Raw genomic sequence first — 19,066 nt, 5'->3', positions numbered from 1 at the left:
GAGATACAACTCGGCGGCGCTTTGGAAAACAAGGAAGAGGGTTCAGCCTCCATACTGCTGCTGGATGTGGCCCGACATTAATTCTGTCAGAGGCTAATGGGGTTCACAAGTGTAAGTATAAACATATGACTCATAATCCCTGTTATTTCCACCTTGAGTGGAACATAACTACACCTCCTGGCAGGGATTGTTTTAACAGTGCGAGCCTGTTCTTCTGGCCTTGTTCAGAAGGACACGGTATAGCGCATGGGATGGATGGAGGATATGTGAAGAGGAGATGGCCCAGGTATTGTAAATATCCTCGTATTGTTCTCCAGAGAGGTTGAACGGCCGTTTGAAGGTTCTTATCATCTATCCCCGACAGATAAGGGACTGCACTTATTAATCTCGTTTTTTTGGGGGGGAGGGGTTTTGGTCGGCAATGAAAAAAGCTAAGAAAATATTTTGTTTTCTGAGAATAACACCACCGTACAAAAAGGCCCCCCACTTGACCTCCTTACACAATAAAATCCTCAGTGTAAATGTACAAACCCTAAGCCAAATGGACCCTTTTCATTTGCACACTCAGGCCTTAAATTAGCACTCATTTACAAAAAACCTTACAGTGTACAGCAGGGTTCCCCAATAGGCGGCCCGCGGGCCGCTACTGTCTGGCCCACACCAACCCCAGTAATAATGGTGGTATAAGAGCAGCAACAACACTAGTACATCATCGTTGTCGGGTGGAAATCTCGTATCTCCAAATGTGTACGTTCTTTCAAAAAATCATACAAGGCCGTTGCGCAAAAGTAGTGAAAACAGCAGATCTACAAGCACACAGCGCCTCGCACCGCGAGGCGTTGTGTGCTTGTAGATCGGCTGTTTTCACTAGTTTAAATCATTTTTAATATGATAAATTCAAAACGAACGGTTTTGGACATACAAGATTTTCACCTGACAACAACGAAAACTGTCGCTGGAGTAGCGGGAACGCCACCGTCGCCCCCTGCAATGTTGTGGCCCTCGGCTTGGTACCCTAGACATAATTCGGCCCTTGGGGAAAACGAATTGGGGAACCCTGCCTTACAGTGTACAGTTTCTCCTGAGCTGACAATGACACATGCAAGTGACCAGGCACCATTCCCACTCACACAGAGGATAAAAACAGCGACTGACACTCACCGTCATCAAGGTAGGCCTGGTCCATGTTCTCCTCCTTGACGGTCACCCTCCTCTGCCCGTCACCCGCTGGCGCCTCCATCTGCCCCGTGCCCGGCGGCGCGGCCCTGGCTTTCTGCTGGCCCTTCTGCATGTAGGGCTGCTGCTGTATGACCGTGGCGGTGAAGTGCTGCTGCTGGGGGCCTGCCGTCCCCTGGGCCTGGGGTGAAGAGGCAGGGGAGTGGGCGCCGCCGGCCGCATGCGGGGAGTAGCCAGGAGAGTGGGCGGCGGCTGCGTGCGGGGAGTAGCCGGGAGAGTGGCCGGCGGCTGCGTGCGGGGAGTAGCCGGGAGAGTGGCCGGCGGCTGCGTGCGGGGAGTAGCCGGGAGAGTGGCCGGCGGCTGCGTGCGGGGAGTAGCCGGGAGAGTGGCCGGCGGCTGCGTGCGGGGAGTAGCCAGGGGAGTGGCCGGCGGCTGCCTGCGGGGAGTAGCCAGGGGAGTGGGCGGCGGCTGCCTGCGGGGAGTAGCCAGGGGAGTGGGCGGCGGCTGCCTGCGGGGAGTAGCCCTCACAGTAGATGACGTGCTGGCCGTCGTCGGCCTGCGGGGCAGAGAGAGCCTGTGGCTCGCCTCCCCCCCGCAGCAGTTGGTGGTGGTTTGTGGGGGAAAACTGGATTATAGATGGGTGCTGGCCCGCCGGGTGCTGCTGGTGGTGGGCGGCACCGGCGGGAACAGCCTGGGCCGGGGAGCCGGTGTGGACCAGCACAGAGCGGTGATGAGGATCGGGCATAATCCCTCCCCCTGTCTGCTGGTAGAGTCCTCCGGGGCCCTTGGCCCCGCGGGAGTAGACGATGGCCGGGCTCTGCTGCTGGAAGCGGTGGCCCTGCCCCGGACGCCCCCCTTGCTGGCAGGAGGCCATGCCGGAGACCAGGCCATTGTCTGGGTGGAGGATGGGGTGGGGGTTGTGGTAGTAAGACTGAGGAGACATGCCCAGGATCTGAGGCATGGCGAAGCCCATGTGACCGGGCTCGTATTCATCCAAAGGCTCCGTCTTGATGGACGGAACTGCGGGGGAGATTATTAGATGTTCATTATTGATGACCCCACCAACCAGTGATCAAAGTTATTACTGTATTTTATTAATTCAAAACATACACATAAAAATCCTCATTGTTATCCGTTTTAATTCAAAGTGTGTAAATGTAACCACCATCCATTTTGTACACTTAAACGAGTGAAATTCTCAGGATTTTACTGTGCATGACTTCACATACAGTAATATAGTACATTGGTTCAAAACTTTTTCAGGCCGCGACCCCCAAAATAATCATATTTGAACTGGGGACCCCCCCCCCCCTACCCTAACGAGCACCAACGCCTCGCAGCGACGAGGCGCTGTGAGCATGTAGATCTGCTATTTTCACAATTTCTGCCTCTAATATTTGACAATTTGGCCAATGTTTAATTTGTAATTTTAGAGTCTTAAAAAGACCTTGAATTGTCACTTTAGAAATGTGCTATACACTCAAACTTTATATTGGTTTGCCTACTGTTGAGTGAGAAAACAATGTTGCACATTAAGTTAATCATCTGGGGACCCCTCAAAATAATTTGAGAATCTAGCAGGACATTACCTGCCAGTGGTGTGTAGGTGTAGTGCTGAGGCTGACTCCGCTTCCTCTTGCCATTGATGACATAGAAGTTGACCTTGACAGAATGGCAGATGGACGGGTCTCGGTAGGGCGGAACCTCAACAAACAGCATGTTCTGCAGAGCATGAATGATTATTACGCCATCTGTCAGTGTGTGGGTTATATACTTTACATTATGTTTATTTAAATATTTGTGACCGACATTGTGACATTTTACAGGTTTACAGGCTGTCTACTACTATGGGACGGGAGTTTGATGGGCTACACTTACAGGTTGGCTCTTATCTTTGTCTACAGTTGCCTCCATTTCCCAGATCTGTTGTCCATCTAGAGAGAGAGAGAGAGAGAGAGAGAGAGAGAGAGAGAGAGAGAGAGAGAGAGAGAGAAGAGGGAGAGAATCAGTATCACTTTACTTGTCAGTTCCCCTATGTACTGGCGTGAACATACAGTACATGAAGAATATTAAATATCGTTCCGAGAGAGAGAGAGAGAGAGAGAGAGAGAGGAGGGAGGGGGAAATCAATACAAGTATATTTTGGGCTTTTCTGCCTTTATTTGGATAATAGTACAGCTGTGTTAATTTTGACAGCAAATTCAGATTTAGTATTAGTCTTAGTCTTTAGAATTTTGATGATTTAGTCTTAGTCTTTTGAATAACACACCATTTAGTCTTAGTCTAACCTCGCGTAGCCAGGCTTACTCATCTGTGAAGAGAAAAGCCTAGGCGCGATATGAGGCAGAGAGAGTTCTAGCAGGTGGGGCAGAATTTTCCCGGAAGTTGTCTTTTTTTTCACAGAACAGTGTTCCTGCAAACGTCTTCCCCGCTAGAAAAAGATCTGCTCTACGTCTCCCGCACCGTCGGTTGTGTTCGCAATAAACAAAATCCAAACAAAAACATGGATTCGGACACCATTACACCTATTAAGAGCGAGTTAAGAGCTACAATCTATTTGTGTTTGTTTCGTTCGTGCCCCAATACAAGTCTTTTTGAACAAAATGTCTGTACACCATAAAGGGGATTTATCTGTGTTAAAGGTTTTTGTAATAATGGGAATGTTTTGGAGATTATCTCAATGTACAGTAAGTGATAAGAGGGAACAAATATTTCGGTTTGGGGGATATAGTCGGACTCTTTAGGGGGAAACACCAGTTCTAACGTGCTGTTGACTTGTTGACTGTCATGGAGGGAAAGTTCTGCAAACAGAGTTGAGTGAAATTCCTGTCTCCATGTCTCATTTCTACCACGTCTGAAACTACACGTTAATCAAGTATCCTTCAGTATTACATTAATTGGTGATTATTTATTTAAATGGTCTCATGTTACAAAAGGGATTCAAAAGGGAATGATTCTAAAGAAATGCTGTTTGGAATACATTTGTTGACCAGCACGCACACACAGTCGTGATCTGATTTATTCATGTATTTATTAAATCATGTATTTATGGAAAGCCACTGGGTTTTCATTATGACTCCATGAGCCACGTTTTGGTCTGCAATCTGTTTGCCACGTGATTACAAATTCACGTGGAGAGCAAGAGGCTTGTGTGAGTGTAGATCATATCTGTGCTAAAACCGCTTCCTCTTGCACCACTCAGCTCACCTAGCCTTGATGTGCACATTCAAACAGCTACACGTCCATATCCCAAATGAGAATAAAAGCCTAAACTTCACCTTTTTATACAGCAGGGTTCCCCTTTTTATACAGCAGGGTTCCCCTTTTTATACAGCAGGGTTCCCCAAGCACACAACGCCTCGCACCGCGAGGCGTTGTGTAGATCAGCTGTTTTCACTAGTTTAAATAATTTTTAAAATGATAAATGCAAAACGAACGGTTTTGGACATACAAGATTTTCACCCGACAACGACGATCTGAACTGTCGCTGGAGTAGCGGGAACGCCGCCGTCGCCCCCTGCAATGTTGTGGCCCTCAGCTTGGTACCCTAGACATAATTCGGCCCGTGGGGAAAACTAATTGGGGAACCCTGTTATACAGTATCTGACATGGACTAGATAGGGTACTAGATACACAGTAAAAAAAGTCTTCTCTATATGTATGAAGCCAAATAACGTGTATATCTTCACAACAGAACAATGTGATTTAGGTTCAAAATAGGCAGAATCGCCCTTTAATTCTACTCTTAGAATGTAGAAACGTACACTCTCAGAGTTGCTAACGGATAAATTAACGCAGATATATTTACTGTGTGGGGTCCATAGTGTAGACCTGAGCTATGGGTCAGGACCCCAAGTTGGTCGTGGGAAGGTAGGGGTGGGGCCACAAATATGACACGCCCACAGAAGGGATACTAGACTAGGGTTCAAGTGGTTAATGATCATTCTTCTTTCATGTTGTTTTCAAGTGACAGTGAAGTTCTCATTGAACAACGAGCAACTTACGTAATAAAGACTGCCATCAAAATGTTCTTTTATAGTCCATATGCCCTTTATGGAGCTGTAACATACAGTACAACATGTAGTCTAGTGAGAGCATTTTTTTATGTTAGGTGGGAAACCCTCTGTCAGACTGCAAATTAAACACACATGGCTGAAATGAGTCAGCAAGCAAAAGGGGGATTCCATTTGTTTGGCCAAGATTTGCCTTTTTTCTCAACTTATTTCATTTTTATGATCAACTTGCTCCGTTTCACTAACGAAAGGTGATGACTGCTGCTTTCTTGGCGTCGTGTTTGTTTGCGTTTTGTTCCAATTCTACTCTAAGGGATACCCTGTGTTTTTGTTTTCTCTCTCTCTCTCTCTCTCTCTCTCTCTCTCTCTCTCTCTCTCTCTCTCCGGAGATAATTATGTATGTGGGCGGAGAGAGAGAGAGAGAGAGGGAGAGTCAAGGAGTCATGGAGGAAGCCCAGCTTGGCCGGGGGAACCCTCTCTTCCCCTCGTACAGCCTTGTCCATGCATAGGAGCCAGGGGAGCCCCTTCCAGAGGCAGCTGTCTCCCGTTCAAAGGGATTTAACAGCTGTGCTGTTCCAGGACCGTGTCATATGGAGAAACTCTCCAAAACAATGGCAAACCCTCTTCATAAGACTTCTTTTTCCGTCTCTATGATGCTAGCTAGCCATTATTGTGGCGTGTCGTAACGCAGCAGCAGGGAACCCCGGAGGAAAAAAGAAAAAGAAAAAGTGGCTTGGAGATGCAACTAAGTTCCAAGTTTGACTTGAGGCAGTAGAACTGGAACTGTGAACGCCAGGCGCTCCACTCTCAGACAGCAGTGGAGTCAGTGAGTCACACAGACACACATACACTGCCATCTAAACAAATAAATCACTATCGAATACAAGCAACTGGAGGGTCACTGTTGACTACCACAAATAAAAACAAAAAATCCACAAGAGAGCAAACTACACTGCAAAATCCTGATTGTTAATTTAAGCACTTTCACCCTGGTGTCCAGGTGTCTCGAAAATAGCTGATTTACAAGCTCACAACACATCATTGTGAGCTTGTAGCAATTTTTTTTAGAAAATATCACACATTTTGAAAGTTCTTAAAAAATGACAAATTCTACTTTTGGTACTTTGCTGCTTCACTGGCGCAGCAGTCCAGGCACCTAGGCTCAGTGTAACCTGACAGCTAGGGCTGTCACAATTATGACATTTTACGTGACGATTAATTGTCACTCAAATAATTGACGATTTAATTGTGTTTTTGTCGTTGACAATTACATTTCTGTTTGGCTTTTAGGCTTTGAAGTTGCACATGGTAGATAGGACACATAACCTAAATATACAAAGAAATTACTGACATATTTATACTTAAAAAAGAACATTGATAGTGGAAATAGCCGATCTACAAGCATCGCGACGCGTTGTGAGCTTGTAGATCTGCTATTTCCTCTATTTCTGAAAATGTTTGTAAACGTATGAACATTTTTCAACATTAACGATTATGACGATTATGACAAAATATCTGCGATTATGTCAAATAATCACGATTAGACGATTATGTAATAATTGTGACAGACAGCCCTACTGACAGCGTGTCGCGGGTTCCAGTTCCGATCCCGACAGCCTTTGCTGCATGCCACTCCCCATCTCTCTCTCCCATTTCCTGTCAGCCTAACTGTCTATCCCTATCAATAAAGGCATAAAAGCAACCCCCCAAAAAAACATACTACTATTGAGCCAAACCCATAGCTATGCAAATCCATCAGGTCGGGAATAAGGAAGAGTCTGGATCCAAATGGTTGTCACGGTGATGTCAGGGAAGGGGCGGGGACAATCATTCAAGGGAAATTGCTTCTATTTGAATGAATCTGTCAAGTTACTACGATGATAGAGGGTAAGATGTACCTGTACAATAAACAAACATCTAAAGTGAACTTTTAACCTGAACCTGCATAGATGTCACAGAAACAATAAACTATAGCATAGACTGGAGATGGTACAGAAATGTCATAAACTGCATTAAATCAGTTTCCAGCGGAGGGCTTCTATTTGGCTATTCACCACACTCCAAAAGACCCATCTGGGCGATAAGACATCATGGAATACAGCCGCAGAGAGTAAAGGGCAAAGGAAAGTGAGGCACCAATGTTATCAGTTGCATCATGCAAATTGGTAGGTAAACTGAATGGGTCACTAACTATACATCATTGTAGGGAAGCTGTGTCACTCGATCAGAAATAGTATAAAGGCGAAAGCACAAGTATTATTAGTTAGTAAGTCATATTACAGCTTTTGTTTATGGCTCATCATGCCTGAGGAAGGTCTACACCGAAACATACATTAAAACTTAGAAAGGTATACCTTTCTAGATTGTTCTCACCTACTGTTTGTCGCCTACATTGGTCTGCTTTTTAACTTACTGCGTGGGTGTGCGGAAGTTCTTTTTCACTCGCATTTACCGGTACGCCTCCGTGAAATTAGTTTGTGAAATAAAACACTCAAACAGAACGATGGAAGAAATCTGGGAAGAGACTGTAAAACGTAAAAACGGAAGCAAAATTCATAATTAAACGGGAAAAGGATGCTGCTTTCTTGAAGGAGCTTTAGCGTGGCTTCCTCAGTTGTGGATCAGGCTAGCTCTGTTGAGAATATGAACGGAACTCACCATGAGTCTTCTCCATGAATATGACCTTGGAATCAGAGCTGAAGTTCTGCCCAGTCAGGATCATCTGCTGTCCTCCCAGAACAGAGCAGCTGTCCATGTCCTGCTTTTCTACCATGGGAAGCTCATGGGCCGACCGCTGGGCTGTGGGCACATGCAGGTGTGGGGTGTTAAATGTAGGGCTGCAACGGTTAACTGAAATCTATTTAAAATAATAGAAACTTTTAATTAATTGGTGAGTGGTAAACGGTGCATTTTTTATATATAGTGCTTTTTATCCAAAGCACTTTACATAGATTGTGCATTACATTCACCCATTCACACACACAGTCATACATCGATGGCAGAGGAAACCATGCAAGGCACCAACCTGCATAAATTAGGGGTTCAGAGTCTTGCTCAAGGACTCTTCGACACTAACTCTGACCTCTCTGACCTGTCCGCTCTACCTGACACTCTACCCCTGAGCCACTGCCGCCTTGGAAATAGCTAAAACAGCCGATCTACAAGCTCAGAACGCAAGCATATAGGGCCAAACCTCTTTGCCGAAAATAGACGATCTACAAGCTCACAACGCCTCGCGCTGCAAGGTATTGTTTAACTATTGAATTGAAGTTAAAGGTGCAGCATATACGTATCTGGTGAAATTATTTTAACATTAGATAAGACATTGCACATTGTCAGTCAACTATTTCCAGTATCCAATACTCTATATTGTATTATTATCAATATGTGAGACAAATGTAATCTTGTGTGCAGTAACTGTATATTTCTGGATTATTGGCACTTCAACGTAGTAGACTCATGTAGTGACACATCCTTAACAGTTTATACTGTAAATGCCATATACAGTGGAACACATTCAGAATACATTCAGAGGAAACTATATTTTCTGACAACCTGTATAACCACTTCTTTCATTTCCTAAAAGCTACTAAATGGTCCATCCTTAAAAATAGATAAATGATGCATGCTGACTCATTCTAAAACCACTTCCTTAATTATGAGGGGAGGGGTTTGAATCGTTTACATTAAGTTGAACTTAGGATGACTGAGAGTTCACTATAGTCGTCTTGTTCCCTTTTACCTTGATTGTAAATCAATGCATGTGATACAATGTTATGAACTATGTATCAAGTAAGGTTTGCCTATTCAGTAATTTTCTAGGTTAAATTAAATGTTTTTTTTTTTTTCAAAATTTTCTTCTTCTAATCTTGCATTGGCCCAAAGTTTCTCTGTCATTAATTGCTTTAACATACTGTGGCACACATACAGTATACCAGATCCTTACAAACTCAATAGATGTGTAACTAATGCTAATGGATCTCTTTTATGGGAACATAGCACACTGGGCTACATGTCTTCTGTCAACGAAGATATCCTAGACAAGTTGCATCCTCTCTGGACATGTTTAGTACGACCCTTATACAAGTCACAAACCGTGTTCGTACGGGATCGCACAAACCATGTGCATATGGGATCAGGGGCAATAGATCAGGACAACTTTGGGATCAGGGGCAAAGTTGTCCAGGGCTGGACAACTTTACTCTAGAGGGCCACATTGCATGTTGTCACGTCCTACTTTGTCATTCTAGTATGTCATACAATAGAAGCAAAAATAGCCGATCTATTTTAATATTACTAGTCATTCAACTACTGATATAGACTGAAATAATTAAAGCAGGTCATGTTTGTGCGTTTGGAATTGGAAAAGCTGAAATCAACAATATATCAGTAATACAATATTAAACTGCGGGCCGCATCAAGTGATGGTGGGGGCCGCATGTGGCCCCCGGGCCGCCAGTTGCCCATGTATGCCATAGATCATACATGGGCAACAGGCGGCCCGGGGGCCACATGCGGCCCCCACCTCCACTTAATGCGGCCCGCAGGTTAATATCAAAATACTTATACATTATTGATTTCAGCTGTTCCAATTCCAAACATGCAAACATGACTAGTTTTTTCTTCTTCATATCCAACGTATTTGTATTTAAGTTCATGAAGTTAACATGAGTATAACTCAATGCATTTGAAATGAAATACAATTTGTACATTTCAGGATTCCAATTAAAAAAATATTCAGGAATCCAATTCAAAAGAAGCAAAAAATAGCAGATCTACAAGCTCAAAACGCGTCGCACTGCGGCGCGTTTTGAGCTTGTATATCTGCTATTTTTGCTTATTTTGTAAGAGATACTCGAATGACAAAGTAGGATGTGACAATATGCATTGTGGCCCTCTGGAGTGAAGGTGGAAATGTAGTGTCCCTCTCCATCATCAAAGTTGCCCACCCCTGCCATAGATGGTTTGTGTATGGATGGTGTATGATTTTACTTGTCAACACAGATTAAGCTGCATTCAGATTGGTTCTCTCAGAGGACACAGTAACAATGACATCAGCAATTCAATTCAATGCGGAAACAGAAACAATCTTTTTTCATATGCACTGGGCCTTGAAATTCAGAGAATCCTGCTCATTGTTACAAATGAGCGCCCATTAGCTTGTCTGAAATTCAACACCCGCTGAGGCGGGCTGAGGTGTCGACAAACAGTCCCGTGACCTTTGAGCGGGTTTGCTCTACTACGCGGTGGCGGTGAGTCAACAAAACAAAGAGGACAATACTAAAAGTGTCCCTCATCTCTTCAAACACCCCATCGCCGACACGGTTTGCTTATCAGCCTGTCTGACAGATGTGTCGTAGTAGGCAGGTTTATGCTTGACTGGTGTTCACTGATGCCGATCGTTCTAATGTTCGTCTGACAACAGTGTCATATCATTCAACAGGTATAGTTAACTACCCTGTGGTGCTGAATGTAGGGAAGAGACAAGGGAAATGACACATCCGACATTGACATAATTTTGCTGTATCACAGTGACTTAAAAAAAGTACAAGGCCATAATGTACGTATTTACTTGGGTGTTCCACTGATATGTTATGTGCCATTTGTTGACTACAGAGTTGTTTAAAGTGAGATAATAGGACGTTTTAGATGACTGTATATGGTGCTTTAATTATATGTTCATATGGACTTTGCTCATGCACATGAGCAGTCAACACAGACACACTCATAGTATACACAGTGGGCTCTCACAAGACACAAGTGAGCCACAAGTGGGAGCCTGAACTACAAAGTAAAATCCTCAGTGATCATTTACCTTGTGGAACAAAATGGCATTTGTACACTCTCAGAGGTAAATTCAATGATTGAGGATTTTACATATCAACTAAAAACTCTGTCGGAGATGCAAGATCCTTTTTTTTCTCTTCTCCTCGATGTAAGGCTAAGGTTAACATCACTCTAATGAAAACTGCGACAGCCATTACCACCCAGGGAAGCACGCATGAAACATTCATGAAGCGCTGCACTGTATCACATGCAGCATACATGGGCAACTGGCGGCCCGAGGGCCACATGCGGCCCCCACCTCACTTAATGCGGCCCTCAGGTTAATATCGTAATACTATAATAGTATATTATTGATTTCAGCTGTTATCATTTCAAACATGCAAACATTACTTCAGTCTATATTAGTAGCTTAATGACTATACTACTAGAATTTCTTATTTCCAATGTATTTAAGTTCATAAAGTTAACATAAGAACAATTAAATGCATTTGAAATTCAATAAAATCTTAACTTTTCAGGATTCCAATTCAAGAATAGCAAAAAATAATTCAGGATTCCAATTCAAAAATATCAAAAATAGCAGATCTACAAGCTCAAAATGCGTCGCACTGCGACGCGTTTTGAGCTTGTAGATCGGCTATTTTTGTCTTAACAACTTAAGCCATATTGTATATTGAAATTGGCTTATGGGATGTCCAGCCGGCTGTCTGGCGGGTGGACCTCTGACATCACGCTCATGTCACCATGACTCAGCAATAACCATATAAGGAGTTCCCAATTCAGCTACACCCAAATATGTTGTCTAACCTCAATGTGTCATCATGGCAGCAAAAAAAAAAATCACTCATCTCTAAATATGGGCACAAAAGGGGGCATGCCCATATACTGCATGGGCATATTCTGATGACATCTCAACAGCAAGGTCTACAATTCTCGGTGTGTGATGCTAACCCGCGATGAAGTCTGAATCAGGTTTTAGGAGGTCATTATGTGGTATTTGAGCAGCGGCACACCGTCTCCAATGCTTGCTTTAGAGTGACCTACGACCCCAAACCCCCCCCCCTGGCTCTTAATGAAATGAACTGCTCAAATGCACCACTCACTTCAAACTGGGTTTGAGAAAAGCGTGTGTATGAGGTTATAAGACAAATGGTGAAAATAGTCAAGCTACAAGCTCATGCTATTTTTGAAAATCTTCCGAAAGTGAGAAAGTGGTTAATGTGTGGTTGCTTACAGCACTCGATAGGGTGTGAGGCCGCTTGCAGAGAGAGGAGTTGTCCTCCTGGCTGAGGTATGTGGACCCGGAACACCAGACGGACACGCGTGTTCTTCCTTCCGATGTCCGTCTCCCCTTTCCTCAACTCAATGTCTGCGTTCCTGAGTTTCAAAATCCCTGCACAGTCGATTCTGGGACAGAGAAAGGCGGTTTAGACAGAACCGACAAGTCACTATGTAGGCTAGACAGAACAAGACAGAGAGAGAGTGAGAGTGAACAACATAGCCTAATGAGTGAAAGGGAACGAATGAATGTGAAATAAAAGATCATGTCGGCGCTGTCGAGTGGAAAAGCTGTACATCCAAAATCACTGATAGTAATTATTATTCAGTCACAAGCTCTTGTTAATATATTTCATTCAATATTTATAAAACTGAAAGACTTAACTACTTTCAAGTTGGCATTCCTATTTCGGGCATGTCATTAAATGCGAACATTTCCAAACATTTCTTACATACTCTTACATACGACACTGTCACACGACTTAGTATACAATATAGGGCATTCATTCATGAAAAACAATTATAACATCCTCACATGGCTTTCATGTTGTTCTTTGGCTCCAGGGGGATCTCCAGTACTTTAGTGCCATTGATGATCTTCTCAAAGCTGGTGGTGGTGACGGTTTTGCCGGTGATGCGGTGAACCTGATAGAAGGCGTGGGGCTTCAGGATGCGCTCATCTGCCGTGCCAATGAAGATCTGTAGAGCCAGTGGCTCTTTTCCCCTGTAGCCATGTAACTGCAGACACAAAGGATGTCACGAATAAAAAACAACACGCTTTTTGGCACCATTTGTAAATATAAATCACATTCAAATAGAACAGTGGTCTTCAACGTTTTCAGGCCAAGGACCCCTTAGTTGAGAGAGAGAGAGAGATGAAGCAGGGACCCCCCACAACCTTTTCAGAGATTCAGCGCGAGGCGTTGTGAGCTTGTAGATCTGCTATTTTTGGCTAAAGTTCTCAGAATATGGATGTTAGGATTCAAGTGGTTAATATAAAAAAGGAGAAGATATCACAAAGATTTGGAGGACCCCCTGTAGTAACTCTGAGGACCCTGAAATAGAATATAGGCCAAAGAGGGAAGACAAATACGGCTTAATGTTACAGTAATGTTTGTTGTTTTTGCTTAACTTTAATACTTTACAGATCAGTAAACTGTCAGTAACTGTCAGGCCATGAAATACATTTTATAATAACACTTTTTTATGTACCTGCTTCAATCTCATATTGGGAAAATTAAAGCTACAAATATTCTCCCTGTCTCATGAGATATATATATATATATATAGGTCTATATATATATATATATAGAGAGAGAGAGAGAGAGAGAGAGAGAGAGAGAGAGAGAGAGAGAGAGAGAGAGAGAGAGAGAGAGAGAGAGAGAGAGAGAGAGAGAGAGAGAACCAGCAAACCAGATCCTACCTCCTGAGGAAATATGCAAGAACCACAAAGCATGAACTTGCTCCTAAATGTGTTGGTGCATACAAACCACAAGTTGTGCTTTCTTAAAAGAAAGAAAACAATCTTTCCAAGTGTAAAAAGGTCAATTATGAGTAACATCCATTAGCAATTCTTTATTCTACCCAAATGTTTTAAGAAATTCAAAATTGTCCACTTGTGACATCAAAAAGCTCACAGCAAGTCTCATTGCGACATTCTGTGAGTTTGTAAATCTGCTATTCACACGATTTGTCATACAACAAAAAAGGCTTAAGTTGTTAAAATCAGGTCTAATGTTACTGGAATGACAAGGATGCTCAAAAAGTAAAGAGTTTAGGCGGGTAGGTAAAAAAAGTGATTGTATGATTCCATCAGTGTGTGTGTGTGTGTGTGCGTGCGTGCGTGCGTGCGTGCGTGCGTGCGTGCGTGCGTGCGTGCGTGCGTGTGTGTGTGACTGTGTGTGTGTGTGCGCGTGCGTGCGTGCGTGCATGCATACTGAATCTGCATCTAGCTTCCTTGTTGCTAACACAGAACAAAGAGATGTTACATTAGCATGGACAGATTGCCACAAAGTGAAAGTGACATTCATGCGCTGGGTGGCGAATCCGGTTCAACAAAGGGTACTATGATCCACAGTATATCTACAATATGAGGTATTATTCTCTGTAACAGTAAAACATGTACTGTACTTCTTTATGAAATTACAAAATCACTTGATTTTGTAGATTAAATAAGCAAGAGCATGTTTTTATGGAGCTGGTATAGAGCCTCTTTTGCCTTTTCCTGTAGAAGTAACATCAGCTGTCTTGGCTGGTGGTATATGCATTAACTTCACTGGGGTGTTAATCGAACTATTTGATTTCATCTATAAAAATAAACAGGATAATGTAATAAAATTATCGATTAATAATAAATGCTTATTTTGGGCATGTCATTATGGCCACAACGTTTCCAATACATTTTTGAAAAAAGTTTTGAAAATAGCAGATCTACAAGCTCACAAAGCATTATGTTGCAACACATTATGAGTTTGTAGATCTGCTAGTTTCACTATTTTTGCAATTAATGTTGTTGTGCAACTAACAATAGCATAACGCTTACCAAAATGATTAAAACACAAAAACAACACTTCTCGGTTATTCACCTCATTGAAAAAGTGAGTGATAGAATAATCGCTAAAGAAATAGGCGAAGGTTGCAGACCCTGAACTTCAAGCCAGCTGTTAAATCAGAATAGAAACTATGGCAACGTGAATGAGTGTGCTGGCCCCACGTCCAGGTAGCTGACACAGTGAGTGAAATAGAGGAAGTTGACTGCAAACACTCAACAGGCCATGTGAGCAGTCGGTTGTCATGACAGCCACAGCAGCAGTGAGTCATGACAGCATGGACTGTAGGAAAAGTAAAGTAGAGGATCGGAGGGGGGGCAGATAGCGAGAGGGAGGGAGGGAGAGAGAGAGAGGGATAGAGAGGGGAAGAGAGAGAGAGAAATTAGGTGGGAGTGGGGAAAAGGGAAGAAAGAGAGAGAGAAGGATGGGGCAGGAGGGGAAAGAGACAGAAGAGAGAGCAAGTGAAGCCCGAGTTTATACTTCCGTGTATGCTGGTGTTACGCTCTGGCTTGTGTGCTTATAGATCTGCTATTTTCGTCACACAACATCGCGGTACCACAGAGGATAATTTAGGCATGAGAGCAACAACAGTCTAGAGATAGAAAGCGGGGGCAGGCTGTCCGTGGCTAACCAGCCCTGACCATCTGATTGGCCAAGTGAAGCAGGCTACACTGACCTCAGGGTGGGCCTTTGGGGAGGGCCAGAAATGTGTAAAGTTAGAATGTTAGAAAGGTTTCATTTCCACATGATTTCCTCTATCAACAGCATCAACAACGACAAGGAAACCCTATAGATGTTGTCACGGTAACAAACACATAAAAAGAAGAGAGAGAAAAGTGAAGTGAAACCTACAGTTAGGCTGTATGGCCAGCCATAATTATGTCAAAAGTAATGTTGATGTCCTACAGGACTCCCATGAAGTCCTGTAGGAAAGGTTCTTTCTCTTAATTAAATACATCTAGTACTAGATGATCTTAATTGCAGTTGAAAATGTGTTAATACTCTTTCGTTTCGGAAATGCGCCTGGTAACGTGGTCGTGTCGCACCGCTGGTGTAGCATCTCATGTGAGACATATTCAGTCAACAAACTGATGTCTATGGACAGCGTAAACACATGGCTGTTTGTGTGGTCGAAAACCCTAGGCTGTGGGGGCACCACAGTAGACTATTTTAAGCTGGAAGGCACAAATCTATGAAGCTGCACTGTTTAGTGATGGGAGGAGGGGAAGGATATGGTGTGGTTATCATGTGTCATATGTCTGTGGTGGGCTTTTGCAATTAGTACTGGTTACTGGTACAGAGAATGACATGCAGGGATACCCAGCATAAAGGGTCCACACCAAGAATGATAACTATACAGGTGACTTATAATATACATAATATACATTATGGTAATGAGCAACCACACTGGTGAACAATAATGTTGTCAACATCTTGAATGTGATGTGTGGTGTGTGGAATGTAAATGCCCTGTAAATTTTGACTGTCAGTGTTTATCATTGATTGTGATTGATGATTATCATATCATACAGTAGTATATCATCAAAAAAAGAGATAGCTCACAATGATATCATTCACCACTGTTGCTGTCATTATAAATCAGTTGTGTCCAAAAATCTTTAAAACAACATATTTATAGTTATCTTTACAGTTATTGTTCTCGTGTGGACAGCCCTAATCTCCAAGTCATTTTCATGCAACTGCTCCAGGGCAAAAATGAATAATCACAGTAATATGATTACACAGCTACACACAAGCCTCTCCATCAGTGCTGCCTGGCAGGCTTTGAGACTTCTGTTAGCAAAGTCAAACAAGGGGTTGATAGGCTAAATCTGACAACTGAACATATTCCTATTCATATACAGTATTTGATATTCCCTGAGTGTGATGTAAGAGCAAAATGGCTACAGTTTTTATGAAACCCTTGGCCCCTACTTTTTACCACTCCACAACAAATCTCTTCGCTGAAAATAGCTGATCTACAAGCTTATAGATCTGCTGTTGAAGTTGAATATTTGCCCCAGACTAGGGATACTAGGGTTCAAGACAAGTGTGGTACCTGCACAACAGTATGTCCTCCGGTTGGGGCTTTCACAGCACCCCGACTTCCCTCCGTTTCATAGTGAGCTCTGTGGTGCGGCTTGGGCTGCACTTCAATGTGGAGCTCATACTGGTCTGAGCGACTGGGAATGGGCCATTCCAGTGGGGGTAGTGAGGTCACAGGGATGCTGCAGTATGAACAACAGAAAAGAAAAAGGGGGTGAGGTTATATTAAACTAAAGGATGTCAATTAATCCATGTTTAAAGGGTATGTCATCTTTTCCCATTACAGACTGTTTGGAACTCTGAGTATCTCACGAATACATTTTTATTTATTTGTTTGTTTATTTGTTTGGGTGTTTTTGAGTGGTGCTCCTGCAAGTAGCTAAGCTCCAACATCTTGCTTTGTCTGGTTCCAAGAAAACGCCAGGCCCTAAAGTAGACTGAAGCTTTACCTACATCTGACCTAGATATGGCATACATCTAGGCACAAACGGCTCAACGTGTGTTGCACTTATACGCCCAGGGTCCCATTGGCACACTGTCAAAGGGCTATAGGCAATCGCGGGACGCTTGATAAAATGTACGTATAAATAGCACAGCTCGCTTCACACTAGGTGTGATTTTTATTGTAATGCCAGTGAATTGTTAAAAATGTATGCATGCTAATTCATCTTGTGTGTATGCGTTAGCCATAAATCACAAGCTCAACCTGCAGTTGCTGGAAACCAGCGGTTTGGGCCACATCGGAGGGATGACGAAGAAAGACTCAGGGCCAGGCTTCGCCTTCATGTCCTGGTCACATGACACCAAGTAGTTCCCCTCAGCGTGGTGGCTCTCTGGATAGAGGGTGTACACCTGGTTGGCCGTCTTGACTATTTTGGTAGGCACGAGGTTGTGCTGAGCTGTGCCAAAGCCATTCATGGCATCGGCGAGGCTGGTGGGCGTGCCGTAGTGGGCACCCACTATGTTGGGCTCCTCGTGGCCGCTGTGGGGCGAGGGACTGCGGGAGCGGTGTCCAGGGATCAGCCCCGGGTTCCTGTACATGTCGTACGTGCGCTTGCCCTGCGGGGAGGTGGAGCGGGAGCCGGGCCTCGGGGAGGGCGAGCGGGGTCCCAGGCAGCCGTCCTCGGTGCGCGGGGAGGTGCCCGGAGAGGTGCGGGGAGAGCCGGTGTGGATGCTCTGGAAACGCGGGCAGAGGTCACCGGGGTTCTGGCCACTGCTCGGGGACATGCAGGGAGACGCCCAGGGGGAGTAGGTCTCGGAGTGCCAGCTGGTGGACGAGTTGCTACTGGCCGGACTCAGGCACTGGGGCTCGCGGTAGGCCGCGCTATCATGGCCTGGCACGGTCAGGGTGGGTCTGGGGCTGGTGTTCAACGGGTGGTTCTGCAGGGATTCCCTTCCATGATTGTAGTGCTCGCGGGACGGGGTGATCTCGATCCGCGGGCTCAGGGCCAGGCCCCCAGGCCGGGAGCTGTCCAGGTAATTCCTGGCCTCCTGGTTCTCATATCCTGAGAGAACCTCCGTGTTGTTGTAGGACTTGATACCGTACGCCTCACCCAAATGGTAGGCCTGGCCTGACTCCGGACTGAGGACTTTGTGAGATGCAAGGTTTGGGTCATCTACAGAATGAGACAAAGAGACAAGCAAAACACTCAGAGAAGTGGTGATATTGTCATTTTCAATGGAAGGGTTAAATACAAACATTTAACAGCTATAATGCTGTGAATGTTTTAATTCCAGACACATCCCACAGTTCTATTAAATCAGCTCAAATCAAATTTGACATACTGTATGTACATATTTTAATGTAACTTGTGAGCTTATACTGCAATAATTAAAACTGACATAGGTAGGCAAACAATTTAAAATATATATTTTTTAAATTGTTACTGTAAAGAACTTAATGTTTGAAGTGCAATTTTCCACATCATGACACCCTGATTAACCTTTTGCGAAAATAACTTAACGTTTATTTCCCATTTCTTATTAGATATAAAGGGAAAGGCAACGTGACAACAGAGTCAGAGTGAGGGAGATGCCACGCTGCTATGCCCTCCAATAGACAAACCTTTATCTCCCCCGGTAAACGCGCTGCAAGGTGGTTCATATTCAAACAGGTATTCGAACTCCAAATCTTCATCGGGGCAGTTCACTCGACTGAGTTTCTCCTCCAACTCGGTTTCGTCGTAAAAAGAGGTCATCTGTCTTAATTTCCAATTA

General features: G+C 44.0%; 1 protein-coding gene across 1 annotated transcript in view; it reads right to left on the bottom strand.

Moving 5' to 3' along the window:
* Positions 1 to 19,047, bottom strand: part of nfatc2a (nuclear factor of activated T cells 2a) — a gene marked incomplete at both ends in the record, with an annotated part of 33,343 nt that extends 14,296 nt beyond the window's left edge. The window contains 10 exons of the mRNA XM_080732515.1: positions 1,156 to 1,357; positions 1,649 to 2,196; positions 2,766 to 2,898; positions 3,055 to 3,110; positions 7,848 to 7,988; positions 12,211 to 12,383; positions 12,790 to 12,992; positions 16,863 to 17,031; positions 17,556 to 18,465; positions 18,915 to 19,047. Of these exons, the coding sequence (XP_080588641.1) occupies positions 1,156 to 1,357; positions 1,649 to 2,196; positions 2,766 to 2,898; positions 3,055 to 3,110; positions 7,848 to 7,988; positions 12,211 to 12,383; positions 12,790 to 12,992; positions 16,863 to 17,031; positions 17,556 to 18,465; positions 18,915 to 19,047 (2,668 nt within the window). The remainder of the gene's footprint in view (positions 1 to 1,155; positions 1,358 to 1,648; positions 2,197 to 2,765; positions 2,899 to 3,054; positions 3,111 to 7,847; positions 7,989 to 12,210; positions 12,384 to 12,789; positions 12,993 to 16,862; positions 17,032 to 17,555; positions 18,466 to 18,914) is intronic.
* Between the last annotated feature and the right edge of the window lie 19 nt (positions 19,048 to 19,066).

The sequence above is a fragment of the Nannobrachium achirus genome, assembly GCF_963921795.1.
Source record: "Nannobrachium achirus genome assembly, chromosome: 9".
Classification (NCBI taxonomy): Eukaryota; Metazoa; Chordata; class Actinopteri; order Myctophiformes; family Myctophidae; genus Nannobrachium; species Nannobrachium achirus.
The sequence above is the reverse complement of the archived record's forward strand: the minus strand, read 5'-3'. Positions and strand labels throughout refer to the sequence as shown.